Here is a 15866-nt window from a genome sequence, read left to right as displayed (position 1 = left end):
GTGTTTTCTGTTGCATGTGTATGTACACCTTCAAATATTGTCACTTGTTGCAGTTCACTATTACAACTATGAGTTCAATTTATGGAACCCAGTGGTGTTTCCTAAGACTCGCTTCGCATCTGAGTACGGAGTTATGGCGATGCCCTCTCTTGGGTCCTTCATCAACATCACTGCTGCAGAAGATTTATCTTTAAGTTCTGAATTTATGAAACACAGACAACATCACATTGGTGGCTACACCCAAATGATTAATGAAATAAAGTATAACATGTATCTCCCAGACAACCCAGACCTGGACACTTTCATTTACTTAAGTCAGGTATGTTATTTAGAATCTACCCTTTGCCCTTAAGGGAGAAGCTGAAAGAGACACATAGGCTAGCTAGTTTTTTTCTAAAACTAATCCAAAGTGGAAAGTGCTTAATAATATTGAGATCATGTGTATTTTAGGGTGAAAGCAGAATTTCAAAATACACATGAAAACCCAGTGGACCCAAACTTATTGGAACTGGGCCTGGTTGGAAAAACAAAAATATTTTAAATATTGACAATTGTTATAGTGGGGACTGTGTAGTTACAATAAGAGAAATCAAGTAGGCAGGGTCTCCAAACTAAGGTCATATACAAGAGGTTTTATATGGCCCACAACTTTGAAGAATAATCTGTTAGGTATTTTCTGAATTATTTTACTAATCGTTCAGATAAACCAACAAGAAAATAATAACTTGAAATTACACCAACCCAAAAAAAGGGAGTTTTTCACTTAAACCCTCCTTTTCAGATTGCAAGAGATTAATTTTTCTTCATCAAACTACTTAAAATGTCGACTTTGCGAGTAAAGTTTTGCTAAAATATCCAGGGGAGGACCCACAGACCCCCCTCTGCCCTTGGGGGATTTTCCATACTTCCCAAGCCCCCTGGTAATAGTGGCCTGGCTGGCCTCCAAGATATTAAAATCTGGCCCTTGTGTGAACAGGTTTAGAGATTCCTGAAGTAGAGTAATGAAAATGTTTCTATATAAATTCATGATAAAAACAAAATACAGTAAAGATATTAGATATAACACTTGATTTTCTAAATTTAATTTCTTCCAAAATTGCTGGACTGGTTTAGGAATTGTTCCTCTTGAACCAATAAGTAATCCATTAACTTCAAATTTTGATACTTTATACTTTCCCGAATAATAGGGGATAGTTTTCTTATATATCTTCACTTTTTCTTCATGAACTTCCTTTGGCTGACTTTGGTTTGTCTCGAGACGAATTGATGTTGGGTCAATAATGAGACCATAATCTCTTGCCTTGTATGTACCAGAAAACTTACATTCTGATAATATGCAAGGAGAAAATCATAACAGAATCTTTACCGTTATTCTCCAAATTAAATATATTACCGTTAAGATATCTTTACGTATTTAAGGTCTTAATTTTATTTTACAAAGTAAGTGGAAATGTTGGTGCTGTTATCGATGATGACCCTGAGCGTCGCATAACTAGATATGCTCATAATGTAAAACTTCCAAAACCTAACACTTCTTTTTTCAAAAAGCCTTTCGCTTACCTGGGTCCTAAATATCTTAATATTATTCATAAAAGTATTTTAAATATAAATTCAGACCATTCCTTAAAGAAATCATTAAAAACATACTTATTGAGTATGTCGACAGACAATTTCCATCAACTATTTTTGATAATGCAATAATGAATTTTCCAATCTTTCTCAAAAGTCAAATAAAACAAGTTATCGATAAAATTTTCAGTAATTTATCTACGATAATTTGGAACATCACTTTATTTAAGAAGAGATTGTGTGGTTATATATTTTAAATTATATTCAGTCTGTAACAGGGGCTTCTTATTTTTTAATAATATATATAGGCTAAATACCCGTTCAATAAGATTTTGGTTAAATATCAAGACCTTTGTTAATCTTTATGTCCTATTTTTCTATAAACAGGAATTGTATTTGAAATTTTCAAGATGGGCCATTAATTTATATTGTCATTTCATGTTAGGTAATATTATATTTTAATCACTTTGTATTCAGACTTGTAACTCCTACGTGCGAGCAGGAAATCTTTTCCTAGCACGTTAGTATTTTATTTCCATATAGACTAAGTTGTAGGTAAGATTTAAATTTTGATTGTGTTTTAGTGTGCACCCCTCAGTCACCTATTTCAAAGTCAAAGTATTTTTTATTTCCAATTTTTTACAAATTTGATTGAAATATAAAACAATTTCTTAGCATGTATCTTAAAAATACAAACTGGCCTTTTGATGATAAGAAACATACTTAGACACATACTAAATTGCACACTAAAACACAATCAAAATTTAAATCTTACCTACAACTTAGTCTATATGGAAATAAAATACTAACGTGCTAGGAAAAGATTTCCTGCTCGCACGTAGGAGTTACAAGTCTGAATACAAAGTGATTAAAATATAATATTAGCTAACATGAAATGACAATATAAATTAATGGCCCATCTTGAAAATTTCAAATACAATTCCTGTTTATAGAAAAATAGGACATAAAGATTAACAAAGGTCTTGATATTTAACCAAAATCTTATTGAACGGGTATTTAGCCTATATATATTATTAAAAAATAAGAAGCCCCCTGCTACAGACTGAATATAATTTAAAATATATAACCACAGAATCTCTTCTTAAATTAAGTGATGTTCCAAATTATCCTAGATAAATTACTGAAAATTTATCGATAACTTGTTTTATTTGACATTGAGAAAGATTGGAAAATTCATTATTGCATTATCAAAAATAGTTGATGGAAATTGTCTGTCGACATACTCAATAAGTATGTTTTTAATGATTTCTTTAAGGAATGGTCTGAATTTATATTTAAAATACTTTTATGAATAATATTAAGATATTTAGGACCCAGGTAAGCGAAAGGCTTTTTGAAAAAAGAAGTGTTAGGTTTTGGAAGTTTTTCATTATGAGCATATCTAGTTATGCGACGCTCAGGGTCATCATCGATAACAGCACCAACATTTCCACTTACTTTGTAAAATAAAATTAAGACCTTAAATACGTAAAGATATCTTAACGGTAATCTATTTAATTTGGAGAATAACGGTAATGATTCTGTTATAATTTTCTCCTTGCATATTATCCGAATGTAAGTTTTCTGGAGAATAATTAACATAGAACATGATATGAGATTGTTATCGCTTTGGCTATCACGTAACAGCTAAACAGCTTATCGCTAAATGTTGATAAGTCTCATATAGACAATAGACAATAGACAATAGACAATTTCTTTATTACAATTTCATCAAGAAATGTTACAGCGTCAAATTTTACAGATACAAAGTGAAATGGAAAAGCCTCTTCAGTGTTGTGTGTGGTCTTGCCATGCAAAGAACTCATTTAGGGTGTAGAAAGCTTTGTCTACCAGCCATCTCCGTAGCTTCCTCTTCATCAGCAACGGGCCTCCAATTTTCAAGTGGTCTGGTAATTTGTTAAGCATCTTCACTCCTGCATACAGTGGTTTCTTTTCAAACATTGTTGTTCTGTGGCCAGGCAGCAAGTAGTTTCCTGCATATCTGGTGTTGTATTCATGTATATCTCTTTGTTTAGGCGGGTCTTTGGTTACACAGTAAAAAACAGTTTCTAGGATGTAGATGGAAGTCACCGTCAGGATGTTCAGGGTTTTTAAGGCATCTCTACAGCTTTGTTCTTTACTTATGCCTGCTATTATTCTGATAGTCCTTTTTTGCATAACCAGGATACATTTTCATCAATTATGACACCTAGATGTTTAATTTCTTCAGCTGCTGTCAGGTTGGGCATTTCAGATACTGTAGACTTTTTATTTCCAAAAGTAATTAATTTGCTTGGTCTTACTTTCATTGAGGACTAAGTTATTTTTCATACAGTAGTCCTGTGTCATTGAAAGCTATATAGGTGTTTACTTCTAGTTGATCTATGTTTCTGTTTTCTGTAAGCAGCACAGTGTCGTCTGCATACATGTACATGACTTGCTGTACTCCTCAAGGTGTTCTGGGAAGTCATTAATAAACAGGCCAAACAGAACTGGCCCTAGGACAGAGCCCTGGGGAACTCCTCTGTTAGTCGGTAGCAATTCAGATCTGACAGTATATGTAACCCCTTTTGTTGTGTGTTTTATTTCTACCATTTGGCTTCGCCCTTTTAGATAACTTGCAAACCATTTCAGAGCTGTTCACTGGATTCCTAAATTTTGAAGTTTAGTTAGAATAAGATCATGTCCCAAGGAATCAAAAGCCTTGCTTAAGTCAAGATACAGGCTGGTGATAGTGTTGCCATTTTCTATGTTCTCAATGATATATTCAACAAGGTCTATCAGAGCAGTTGTGGTTGATTTTCCAGGAACAAATCCATGTTGGCTGTTTGTCAATGCTTGGTTTTGACTAATATGCTCCTGGGTTCTTACTTTTATAATCTTCTCTATGAGTTTGGAGACAGATGAGAGCAGCGAGATAGGTCTGTAGTTAGAGATGTTTTGTAGATCCCCTTGTTTGTGTTTAGGAAAAACCAAGGCTGTTTTCAAGTTGGTTGGAAAAGTCCCCTCTGCCATCGACATGTTTACAATCTTCATTAGCGGCATTATTAATTCATCTGCACATGTTTTAAGGATGTTTGAAGATATTTCATCAATGCCTAATGATGTAGAATTCTTTAATGATTGAATGGTCCTGCCTATCTCGTCAGGTGTTGTTGGACGGAAGGAAGAGAGAGTGTTTAATGTGGTAGCTGGAGGATTTTGAGCTATTGGTGGTGTGTTGTATCATTGACTTGACTATATATACCTACTGAAGACAAACCACGCTTATGGGCCGGTAGTAGTGTGAGCCAGGTCTCGGGAGCAAGTATTTGGTGTAAGCTGCCGGTAAGCGCGCGATAGTAGGATTTTTTTCTATCTGCGCTCTCTCTCCCACATTCCCCCCTCGCCCCACGGCCTGCTCTGCATCGCTCTCACTCGCACATTCCTTCTCGTTCTCTCTCTCTCTTTGTCTCGCTTCCCCACCGACCACGTGCACGTGACTGACACTGCTACACTGCTACTGCTACGCTACGTCGCTACCGTCGCTACACTGGCTACACTACACTTACAACTTCGGGCAATGAATACAAGCTGGCGCTCGTCAAACACACGATAACATTAGCATGTGTGTTGCGCGATTGTGTGGTACGGGAACATATGGTATGATGTGAACGAGTACTCAAATAAATATAGGCATAATTAATATGTTGCGCAAAAATATTGAGTACTCCTGGTATTTTAATTGATTTGAGTTTGGCTAATGTTAAAAATAACAGCTTAAAAAGGGTAATGCTTTAATTAATTAATTAAAGTTGAGCACCCTTTATTTGCATTTCAGTTCTCGGTTAAATACAATATGTGCACATTCATAGACTCCAGAACTTTATTTTAAAACGTTTGTATTAGCTCGCTTTCTTGTCCGGTACAAATTTTGCAATCAATTTTATACTAACTTCCCGATGAGTTAGAGACTTGAAACTTGAAACAAAGCTCACAAATGGAAGACAATAAAATAGTATATCATTTAATTTTCATATTTCCCTTGGACTACGCCCCATGGGCTTGTTTTTATTAGCTCACTTTCCTACAAATTTTGATATCAATTTTAAACGAAGTTCCCAATGAGCTAGAGACTTGAAATTTGAAACACTAAGACACAAATGCGATGTTAGGAAACGTGTTTGCATGAAAATTTCTTAAGTGGATGACAATGCAATATTATAGCATTTAATTTTCATATTTCCCTTGGGCTATGCCCCACTGGCTGCCAAATCTTCCATGTTTACATTTTGAAAGAATGTAAATATCTCAATTAATTAAAGTCAGCTGTAAATACTTAAATTTGACAGTTCAAAAAGCAGAGGTTAAGAGGTACAGGTTCTGCTCCCAAGAGATTCCCTTAGATTTCCGACATGCCTCTGTCTTAATCTGATATAGATGCATGAAATAGATTTAACGATTTAACCATTAACTATATATACCTACAGTAGGTATATATAGTCAATGATTTAACATCCACACACATTAAAAACTAAAAAGTAGAAAATAATTTATAAACAAACTATGGAGATGGCCGACGGCCGAAACTGCAAGTATAAATCCTATCTTTCTTCGTCTTGTACGCCAAGTACGCCAAATACAAACAAATGTTATGTAAATACGTTTAATTTGAAGATAATTCCTTATTAAGGTGTAAATGCAGAATATTTTATTTTTGTTTTTATTTAAGTCGTCCGAACTATAAAGTTTATACTATTGTAATTATTTGACTTATACCACAACGCGGTGACGGCATCAGGCGTGATCCTTGTTAAGTTATTCTGTATGTTTTACGTGTTTTAAAATTATGTCTTCAAACTTTTCTAGATGACGATTCAAATGTTCATTATATAATTCATAATGGGTAAGTAGTCAAAATAGGCCCATATTATTTAATACTTCAAGTTTTAAATCCTCGTTATTGCTTATTCATTACATTTTACTGAAAATGCATGTAAAACATCTAGCAACACAAATTTAACATAGTTGGTAGGATAAAAACTTCTTATAAAAAGTCATGGTTTATTACTTCTTGAATAAAGTAAGGAGTAATTAGTCGCTGGTAACATAAGAACAAATTACACACACTTCAATCAATTGTAAGCTTCGAATACAAATTTAACAAATAAAAAATTGTACCAATAATAGTAGGCTTAGTGTTGTTTAACAATATCGTGTGCGTCTCAACATAATGTAAAGAGTATGAAACCTGGGTCTAGTCAAACCATCAAACACCACTAACGCACGAATTCATTTTTATGAAAATACGAAGTACGAAAGTAGGGCCAGGGCACGCGGTGAGACGACATTCACATAGTGTAGTGCGAGTGACGTGTCACCACAGCTGATCGAGAGTAGTTTTTGCTCAGCTCATTGACCTTTCATTCTGGATATTGTTGTAGTGACAGTGACGCATTGTATACTCTCTCCACTACTCCACTCTCCCGCCCCCTCACGGCCTCACAGCTATCGTTTGATCGTCAGCTGGAGAACGCTACTAGTGTCGTCTGTCTATGTGTTATTGTGTTCGCGGCGTGTTGGTTAGTTATTATCTCGTTTAAGTTAAAATGTTTGTATGTCCAATTTGTGACAAATCTTAAACTAGGCGGTGGATTGTAAACCGTCACTTACGTGAAGTGCGCGAGTATACCGCCGATGAGAGTCAGAAACCGAAAAGAAGACCTAGACCTAGTCCTCTGTTTGTTTGACAATTATATTTTGCATGGTTTGCTGTGTGAAGATTTTTGACAGAAGTGCTGTTGTTTGTTTTGCAGTGGATTATTTTATGTTTGTTTTTTTTTCAGGAAAAGACTGAAATATTATTTTTAGTGTAATATTTTATGTAAGACAAAGCCTATTGTAAATTACTTAATGGCCGAAATAAATCTTGAATCTTGAATCTCTGATAACCTGCACAATTTGTAATTTGTTATTTAATGAATGGAAATAACAAGTAATAAGTTTATATTTAAGTTACGATATCAATTTAATTAATGTTTATTTTCACTTATATAGGCTAGGTATTAGTTATTTTTAATAATTACGTATTTTAGAAATAATTAAAAAATTAATTACACATTATTTAGACCTATCTATATAATTAATACGCTACATGAAACTTTGTCGGTTGAACTCCTCCGCCATTTCTTAACCGATTTTATCCATTGACGTCCCATTGGAAAGAGCGTGTCGTGTAGATTTGCAAACTGGCCTTACATTTTTGAAAAAGTCCCTTGGGCTCTGCCCCAGTGGCTTTGAAAGTTCCCATGTTATCCTTATGAGGAACATAATTGTTAACATTATGATCAGCTGTATAATTTAGTTGCTGTTATTTATTTGTCAATTCAATGAAACGCATTGAGTAAATGTAGTCACTACAATATTGAGTTTGTGTAAACGTAAACATAACCCCCAAGACGGATCGTGTTAGTATGTTTGTAACTTAAATTTGTGAATTTATCGTTGTTTTGTGTAGCTATGATTTGTGTATGTGTTGTTTTTTTCTTTTAAATGCCTCCGACGCGACGACAACGAAACATAGACAGGAGGCGTAATCGTGATAACGACCGTAGCTAAAGAACAGTGGCGCTTAATAGGCTTAACTCATCACAGTCAGCACCTGACCCTGGACAATCTCAACTACTGTATTAGGTTACAAATGCGCCCTAACACTACCCCAAAATGACTTTTCGTTCTCAATTGGCCCTCTCACTACCCCAAAATGACTTTTCGTTCTCAATTGGCCCTCTATCAGACCTGTGTTGCCTGTACAGCGAGGCATCTTGAGGAGAAAACCGGCCGGAATGCTTTAGGTTTATCAATAACGAAGATAAACATGGTCTGGATTACACACCGGTAATCTTTGAGTTGACTCTTTTAAACTCATTGTAAATATGATTGGTATTCATTTTGAAATAACTCCTGTAATACTTTGCAATTGCTCGAATTCGAGCAACATGTACACTAGTTTAACATTAAACGGCTAGCCTACTTCGTTCATATCAGTATTTATTAAAGGTGATTTTAAGCTGATTGAGTTTGACACTGTCATAACAACAACAATATGCTGCGAACACAGCCGTTTCCAGACAGCTGAGGAGCTGACACGCTGACAGCAGTAGCGTTCGACGGCGGCGCGGTGGTGGGGGAAGGTGCGGTGGCGGGTGGTGTTCCGAGCGAGACGGCTTCGTCAGCTGGAGGAGCTGAGCGGTCGACTGCTCAGTACTCATCTACTCGTTTGCGCATGCGTCGAGACTGTTTCTAACCTTTACAGATAGATCGCACCACAAGCTAGCGCTGTTCTAGCGCTCCTAGCCAACAAACTGCTGGCGACAGGTCCACTATGGCTATGGGATGTCTTCTGTAGGTATATATAGTCAATGGTTGTATTGTATCTGCTGTTTTGTTTTAATGTCTCCTCAGCTATGTTTACAAAATAATAATTAAAGTGGTTTGCTACATCTTTAGGGTCAGTAAGTGTTGTGTCAGATGACTTTCCAGATGACTTCATTGAAATTAGTTTGTTTTTGAATGTTAGAATGTATCGTTCTACTAAACCATTAGTCGCTGGGTGTCCGGGTGCAATGAACTTTTGGACAATTCCGTTTTCTTCGCAAAACTGTTTAAATTCGTTGCTTGTAAATATTGTAGCATTGTCTGATACAATCACTTCGGGTAGCCCGTGGGAGCTGAAGATGTCTGATAGGTGCAATATGGTTGATTCAGACGTAGGTGCATTGTTATTGACTCTCACTTCTGGCCATTTTGACTTTGCGTCTACTAACACCAAGCAATGAAAACCTTCAACTGGTCCTGCGTAATCAATATGAACTCGCTGGAAATTTGAATTCGGTTCATCCCAGTGATGTAATGGGGCCTTTGCTGGATCTTTCTTAACTTTGGCACAATCTGGACACGATTTTACTAGATTTTCAATGTCTTTATCTAGAGTTTTCCACCAACAGTATTGTCTGGCAAGCTGTTTCATTTTTACTATTCCAACATGTGTTTTGTGTAGCTCTTGCAATACTGATTGTAGTATTCTTGGAATTATAACTCGATTGCCCTTCAAAATTATATTTCCCTGCACTGACAGCTCAGGATCTGATGTTTCCCCTTCTTTCAGCTTAAAGAGGAGACTGTTTAGTTCTGGGTCATTTGAAGTTTCTTGAATTAAGTTTTCTAATGTCAGTTTTGTGCAGGATATTTGATTTATGGTTTGATTGAATAGATCACGAATTTCCATGTCAATTGTCATGTCTTTACTCCATGATTTTGCTTGAATAGTGGCTCTTGATAAGCAATCTACATGTCAAAGCTCTTCTGCTTTTCGATGTTCGATCCGATAATTAAATCCTTGAAGGAAAACGGCATATCTCAGTAACCTGGCACTTGTCATTTGTGGAAGTTTGGAATCGTGGTTGAAAATTCTAGTTAACGGCTTGTTGTCACTTATTAAGATGAAAGATCGTCCGTATAGGTAATTGAAAAGTCTTCCCACTGTGAAAACAATAGCTAAAGCTTCCCTATCTAGTTGGCTGTAGTTTTGCTCAGCCTTTGAAAGTGATCTAGATACAAAAACAACTGGCCGCTCGACACCACTTACAATGTGGGAAAGAACTCCTGCTATTCCTGTTGGGCTAGCATCACATGTCACAGTTACTGGTAATGCTGGGTTGTAAGGGATGAGAATGCGATCACCAGCAATTTCATTCCTGAGTTGAAGAAATGCGGATTCACAATTTGTGGACCACTTAAACGGTCTGTTCTTTTGAAGTAATTCTCTTAATGGGTAAGTAATAGATGATACATTGGGAATGAATTTGGAATAATGTGTAACCATACCTAAGAAGCGTCTAAGCTCTTCTCTACCCTTCGGTCTTGGTATATCAAGTATTGCTTGAATCTTCTTTGGACATTTCAGTATGGCATTCTTTTTAACGACATACCCTAGGTAGTTGATTTCTTTCTTGAAAAATTGGCATTTGTTTTTGTTAACATGGATGTTTAAGTCTCTTAATCGGTCAAGGAGAGCACACAGTCGATTGTAACATTCTTCAAAAGTAGTGCCGTATACTGTTAGGTCATCAAAATATCTTGTCAACCCTTTTAGTCCATTTAGAGATTGATTTAAGATTCTATGGAAATCTGAAGGTGCAGTTTTAATACCAAAAGAGAGGCGGTTAACTTTATATGTACCTCTATGAGTTGAAATGGTTTGAAGAACAGCACTTTCTTCATCAACTTTAACGTGTAAATATGCTTTGTACAAGTCTATAGTGCAAAAATATTCAGCATCTTGTAAATCATTGAGGACTTCATCTATTTTTGGAATTGGGTAGTTAGAATCTTTGAGTTGAGGGTTCACCGTATTTTTGTAATCAACACAAAGTCTTACGTTTTCATCTGGTTTTGGTAAGATCGCAAGAGGTGAGCCCCAGTCACTGTAGTCAATTCTTGTGATGATTCCTGACTTTTCTAGATCGTCTAATTCTTTCTCAACTTTATCACGTAATGCAAATGGAACTTTCAAACGGTTCTTTCATGAAAATTGGTTTTGAATTTTCTCTTAGTTGTAGTGAACAAGTGATATTAGGAGTGCATCCTATTTCTGGCTTGAAAATATCAGCATACTTGTTTTCAATGTTTTGAAGTGCAGTAATTTCATTCAGAGAAAAAGTGTCTTTACTGTTGAATTCCTGGTCAATCTGGCCCAGTTCAATGCCAAATCTTCTTATCCATGCACGACCCAATATTGGTGAAAATCGATCAGGAACTACATAAAGTTCTTCTGTTGATGTTCGGTTGTTGCATGTAACTTCAACTTCAGCTATGCCAAGTGGTTCAAATATCCCGGATGTGTAAGATCGGAAACGTATTGACGTTGGTTTCAGTTTGGCTTTTAAATGAAGTTCTTGAAAATCTTTTTCAGGGAGTAATGTTAGTCCAGCTCCAGAATCAACTTCGAATGTTTGAGATTTCCCCTCTAACAATACGTTGATGAAATACTTTTTCCTACAGTCACCTGACAAAGTTGGCTTCCTTGTACTGTTTATAGTACAGAAAGCTGCTAATTGCTGAATATTTATACTTTGCCGTACGGTTTATACTTTGCCGTACGGTTTATACTTTGCCGCACATCAGGATTCCAACGAAACAACACAAAACAGCGTGGTTCTATTATGCACATAATCCGTGTACGCTTGGAAATAGGTTGGCAACACTTAAAAGAAAATAATACTATGAGCAGCTGATTGACTATTATAACTACGATTTAACCTGTCATTTCGTGTTTATAGTTTAGGTATTTCTGAACTTTCTGGACTAAAACATTCCTACGATCTTAATAAACAAGAAAATACCTTTAAAGCGTTTTTTTTAGGCGCGGAAACCACTTCAAATTACAAAAACATACGGAACTATATTCTCAAAACGCGGAGTACATTTCTTGCCGAGGAAAAATAGCGGAGTGATACAGACCGCGGGTACTACTTTCTCTAGGGCACCTATTTGTGTTGCCAGCTGAACCTAAAAACGTGTTGTATAGTGTTTGAAAGACTAATTATTTATATGCTTTATAGTGACTGTAGGAAAAATATAATGTGTAACACGAGTGAAAAAGGCCTTTGCTGCACTCGAGATCATTCCGCACTCGCCTGCGGCTCGTGCGTAAACATTGCTCTCGTGTGCAGCAAAGTGCCACTTTCACCACTAGTTACACAAATAACTATTGAGTAGGGGATTGACTTTCTGATGTATTTATATCAGCAAAATAGATTTGATTTAATTGATAAAATTCATCAGTAGAGTTGCTTTCATCACACGGATACATTTAACTAGGTTGGTTATCTATGAATTTAACTCTTTGTTTATTATGAATAAGAGTCTTAACCTTTTGTACATGACCTTTACGATTACAGGACAAACATTTGAGGTCATTGTAATTTGTACGACACGTTGAAGCTCTGTGATTGTTCTTTCCGCATCGAAGGCATAAGTCTTCTATTCCTAAATCTTTTAAGTCTATATTCCGTGTATAAGAAGGCCTGTTGAATTTTCTATTTGAATTTGAACCACTGTTATTTTGTTTGTTGTTGGGTTTGGAAATAATGTAATTGACTTCATCTTTGCTCATTGACTCATTCTGGCTTTTGATGGAAATAATCCTTGAATCAACTTTGGATGCTTCCAGAGCTAAGGGTTTTTTGATCATTTGACTGAAATTCAGTTCGGAACACATTAACAATTGTTCTCTTATGTAGTTTTGATTGATTCCTCTTATGAACTGTGATGCCAGAAATGTTTCTGCTGTTGACTCTTTACATGAACATGTAAAGGCACATGACATTGCAATATTTCGAAGTTCATTTATGTATTCTGATAAGCTTTGATTTTCTTTTTGGAAACAGCCAAGAAATGTATGACGTTCTACCATAAAGTTTTTCTTCGGACATAAGTAATTTATCAGTGCTGCACAGAGCTCATCAAACTGTAGTTCTGTTGCTGTTCTAGGTGCTATTAGAGTTGAAAGTAATTCATTGACTTCAGCACCAATGCTATTGAGCAAAAGCTTAGTTGCAATCTGGTCATCAGTCTTGATTCCTTTTATTTCCATGTAGTTTTTGAATCTTTCCAAATAATGTTTGAAGTTTTCCTTTTTAGAGTCGTATGATTCAAAACTGGGTACAATCATAATGTTACCTATTTGTTCCTGTCGTTCTCGGTTCAAAACAGCATTTAGGACTTTTTCATTGCTTGCTACTATGGTTTTGATAAGGTCTTCAAATTGTTGAGGATTCATCTTGGGTATTTGAATTGGTAAGTACAGTATTTGAATTTAAATTGTAAATGATTGAAACTTGATACTAACTGATTGAAATACAAAAACTTTCAATCTCGTCGCCAAAACACTGTTGTGTCAGTTTTAAATAAATAAAATTTGTTATGTACTTGTCTTTTATTCACAAATAGAATAAACACAAAATCATAACAACAAATGTAAATAATAATTATATCTGATCTGATACAGCTGACTATTAAGAAAGGTATATAGAAAAGAAATCCTACAGTAAGTTTCTTTCCATTGTCATTTAGTTCTATTGTAGAATTGTTGTCAAGCTCTTTCCTCCCTTTTCTCTCACTATTGATGGTGTTCCACATGGCTTTGGCTTTGTTTTCTGCTTGTTCAATGTATGCAGCACTTGTTTCTTGCCTTGCCTTTTTTAATTTTTGGTCGTAAGATTTATACTTATCTATAGCTATCTTCTTGTCATCAGGATGACCAGTTAGGAGAAATTTGTCTTGTGCTATTAAAAACTCCTTTTTAAGTGTCATAGTTTCTTCGTCATACATCAGTCGTTAACCCCTTTTTTGTGTAGTCCGAAATCTTTTTTTTGGACATGCATTATTAATTGCAAGCTGGAGCGTTTGGTTGAAATTAAAGTAGGCCTCTTCCACATTATTTGTTCTCAAAACAGGTTTCCACGTTACAGTGGAGAGCTCATTTTTTAAGATCAGCAGATTGTTGTGGTTAAGGTTCCGTCGTGATGTATATGTTGTTGCTGCTTTTGTTTTTGGAAGGTCCAGTGTGCAGTATTGTCCTGTGTGGTCTGATAGACCTGTGTGAGAGACCACAACTTTAATCATGGTGTGAATATTTGAGCACACCATGTCAATTGAGGATGCTGAGGTCCTTGAGATTCTTGTGGCTGGGAGCTCTAGTCTTCTTATGTTATACCCATCCAATAGCGAATTTAGTGTAACAGATTCTCTAGAAGCCTCATCCAAACTGTCAATGTTAATGTTCCCTATGATAAGTGTGTCAGTTCTCTGAGTAGGAAGGCTGTCTAGTAGGGTGGGCTGAAAATTTTTTTTTTTCTTTTCTTAATTCTCTACCGAAAAAACTTGTCTCTATGATGGGTTATCAAAATGCAACAAAGGAAAAAAATCTATACCTAACCTCCAGCTAGCGCATTACACTTGAAATTTCAAAATTTCACTCAAATCATAGGATTTTTTTAATTTTTTAAAAATATCTAAACCTTTATATATTAGTTTGCTATAGTGAAAATAATTTATTTTAGAGTTACAAATAGTCAATAAACTATAGGAAGTTTTGTATTTTTTAAATTTGAGGTGGCACAAAGGCCTTCAATATAGTAAATTTGTGACGTTTTTAATGCTAACCAACTGCAGTGCAGTACATTCTCTAACTTTTTTATACCCACTACTAATTTGTTTTTAGATCTATAATGTTGGTACTTAAATTAAAAAAACCTCTTGGAAAATTAAATAAAGATATAAGCAATTTACATACATATATCAAAATAGATTTAATGAATACAAAATAGATTGTTAAATACAAATTTTAACTCCCAAGCTGCAAAATTGTATTTGACTCTCACAGAATAGTTATTTACATATTTGGAACCTTGAAATCATGTTTGCTTGTAAAACTTGGCATTGAAGCTCGTGATAGCAGTGTTGTTCGGATGAAACCATCTCTGATCTTGACGCCAACAACTTTTGAGGAGGTTTCAGTTACCAATTTCACACAGCGCTCAACTGCTTGTGTGTGACACGGGAATTTATGAAAGTTCCATTCTTCTGCTGTGCTGGCAGTTGAAATCTTGGCCCACATTTCTTCTTCGGTTACTCTTCGTAACAGAGGTGGTGGATAAATAGCTGTAGTAGTCCAATCAATAATTTCGTAATATTCTTTTGCCTGGAAGTTGAGTTTTGGAGGTTTAAAAGTTCGGACTAGCTTTTTTTTGGAAGCCACGGCTCTTGATTTAATAACTCTTCTAAACCCCAATTCTCTGATATGAGCCCTTTCATCAACGATCATACTCAGTAGCAAGTTTTCTGGATGTGCGAAAAAAGTATTTCTTTCGATCACAGGATCAACCACCTTAATCAAGTTTTCTGGCAGGAATCTTGACGATGTTATTAAATCGAAAACATGTTTTGGTCCATCAGTAATGTATTTACTTTTTTTAATCTTAAACCATACAGGCATGTATGATTTAAGTATAAATTGTACCAAAGTTTGGTGTTCTTCAGATGGATTCTCAACACTTAAATAGAGACGCAGTACTCTGTTTGCTGTTGTCAGCCATCAAGAATGAGAAATAGGACCTGGTTCACAAACTGCCAAGTCTGCCAAGCAGGTGCCTGATTTTATAGCCGAACTTATGTCCAGAAGATACTGTTGGTCTTTACTTAAGATTTTCCTATCAATTTCTGGTATGTCACAATCAATCCTTTGAAACTGCACA

The 15866-nt window shown here is 35.6% G+C and overlaps 1 protein-coding gene across 6 annotated transcripts in view; it reads left to right on the top strand.

Annotated features, from left to right (window-relative positions):
- LOC128983669 (beta-mannosidase) overlaps positions 1 to 15866 on the top strand; it is a 254706-nt gene that overhangs the window by 201332 nt on the left and 37508 nt on the right. For all 6 annotated transcript variants that reach the window (XM_054403053.1, XM_054403052.1, XM_054403051.1 and 3 more), the window contains one exon: positions 54 to 319. In XM_054403053.1, the coding sequence (XP_054259028.1) occupies positions 54 to 319 (266 nt within the window). The remainder of the gene's footprint in view (positions 1 to 53; positions 320 to 15866) is intronic.

This window comes from Macrosteles quadrilineatus, unplaced genomic scaffold (genome assembly GCF_028750875.1).
Source record: "Macrosteles quadrilineatus isolate MER2022 unplaced genomic scaffold, UCM_ALF_1.0 Scaffold_1__1_contigs__length_201487025, whole genome shotgun sequence".
Taxonomy (NCBI): Eukaryota; Metazoa; Arthropoda; class Insecta; order Hemiptera; family Cicadellidae; genus Macrosteles; species Macrosteles quadrilineatus.
The sequence above is the reverse complement of the archived record's forward strand: the minus strand, read 5'-3'. Positions and strand labels throughout refer to the sequence as shown.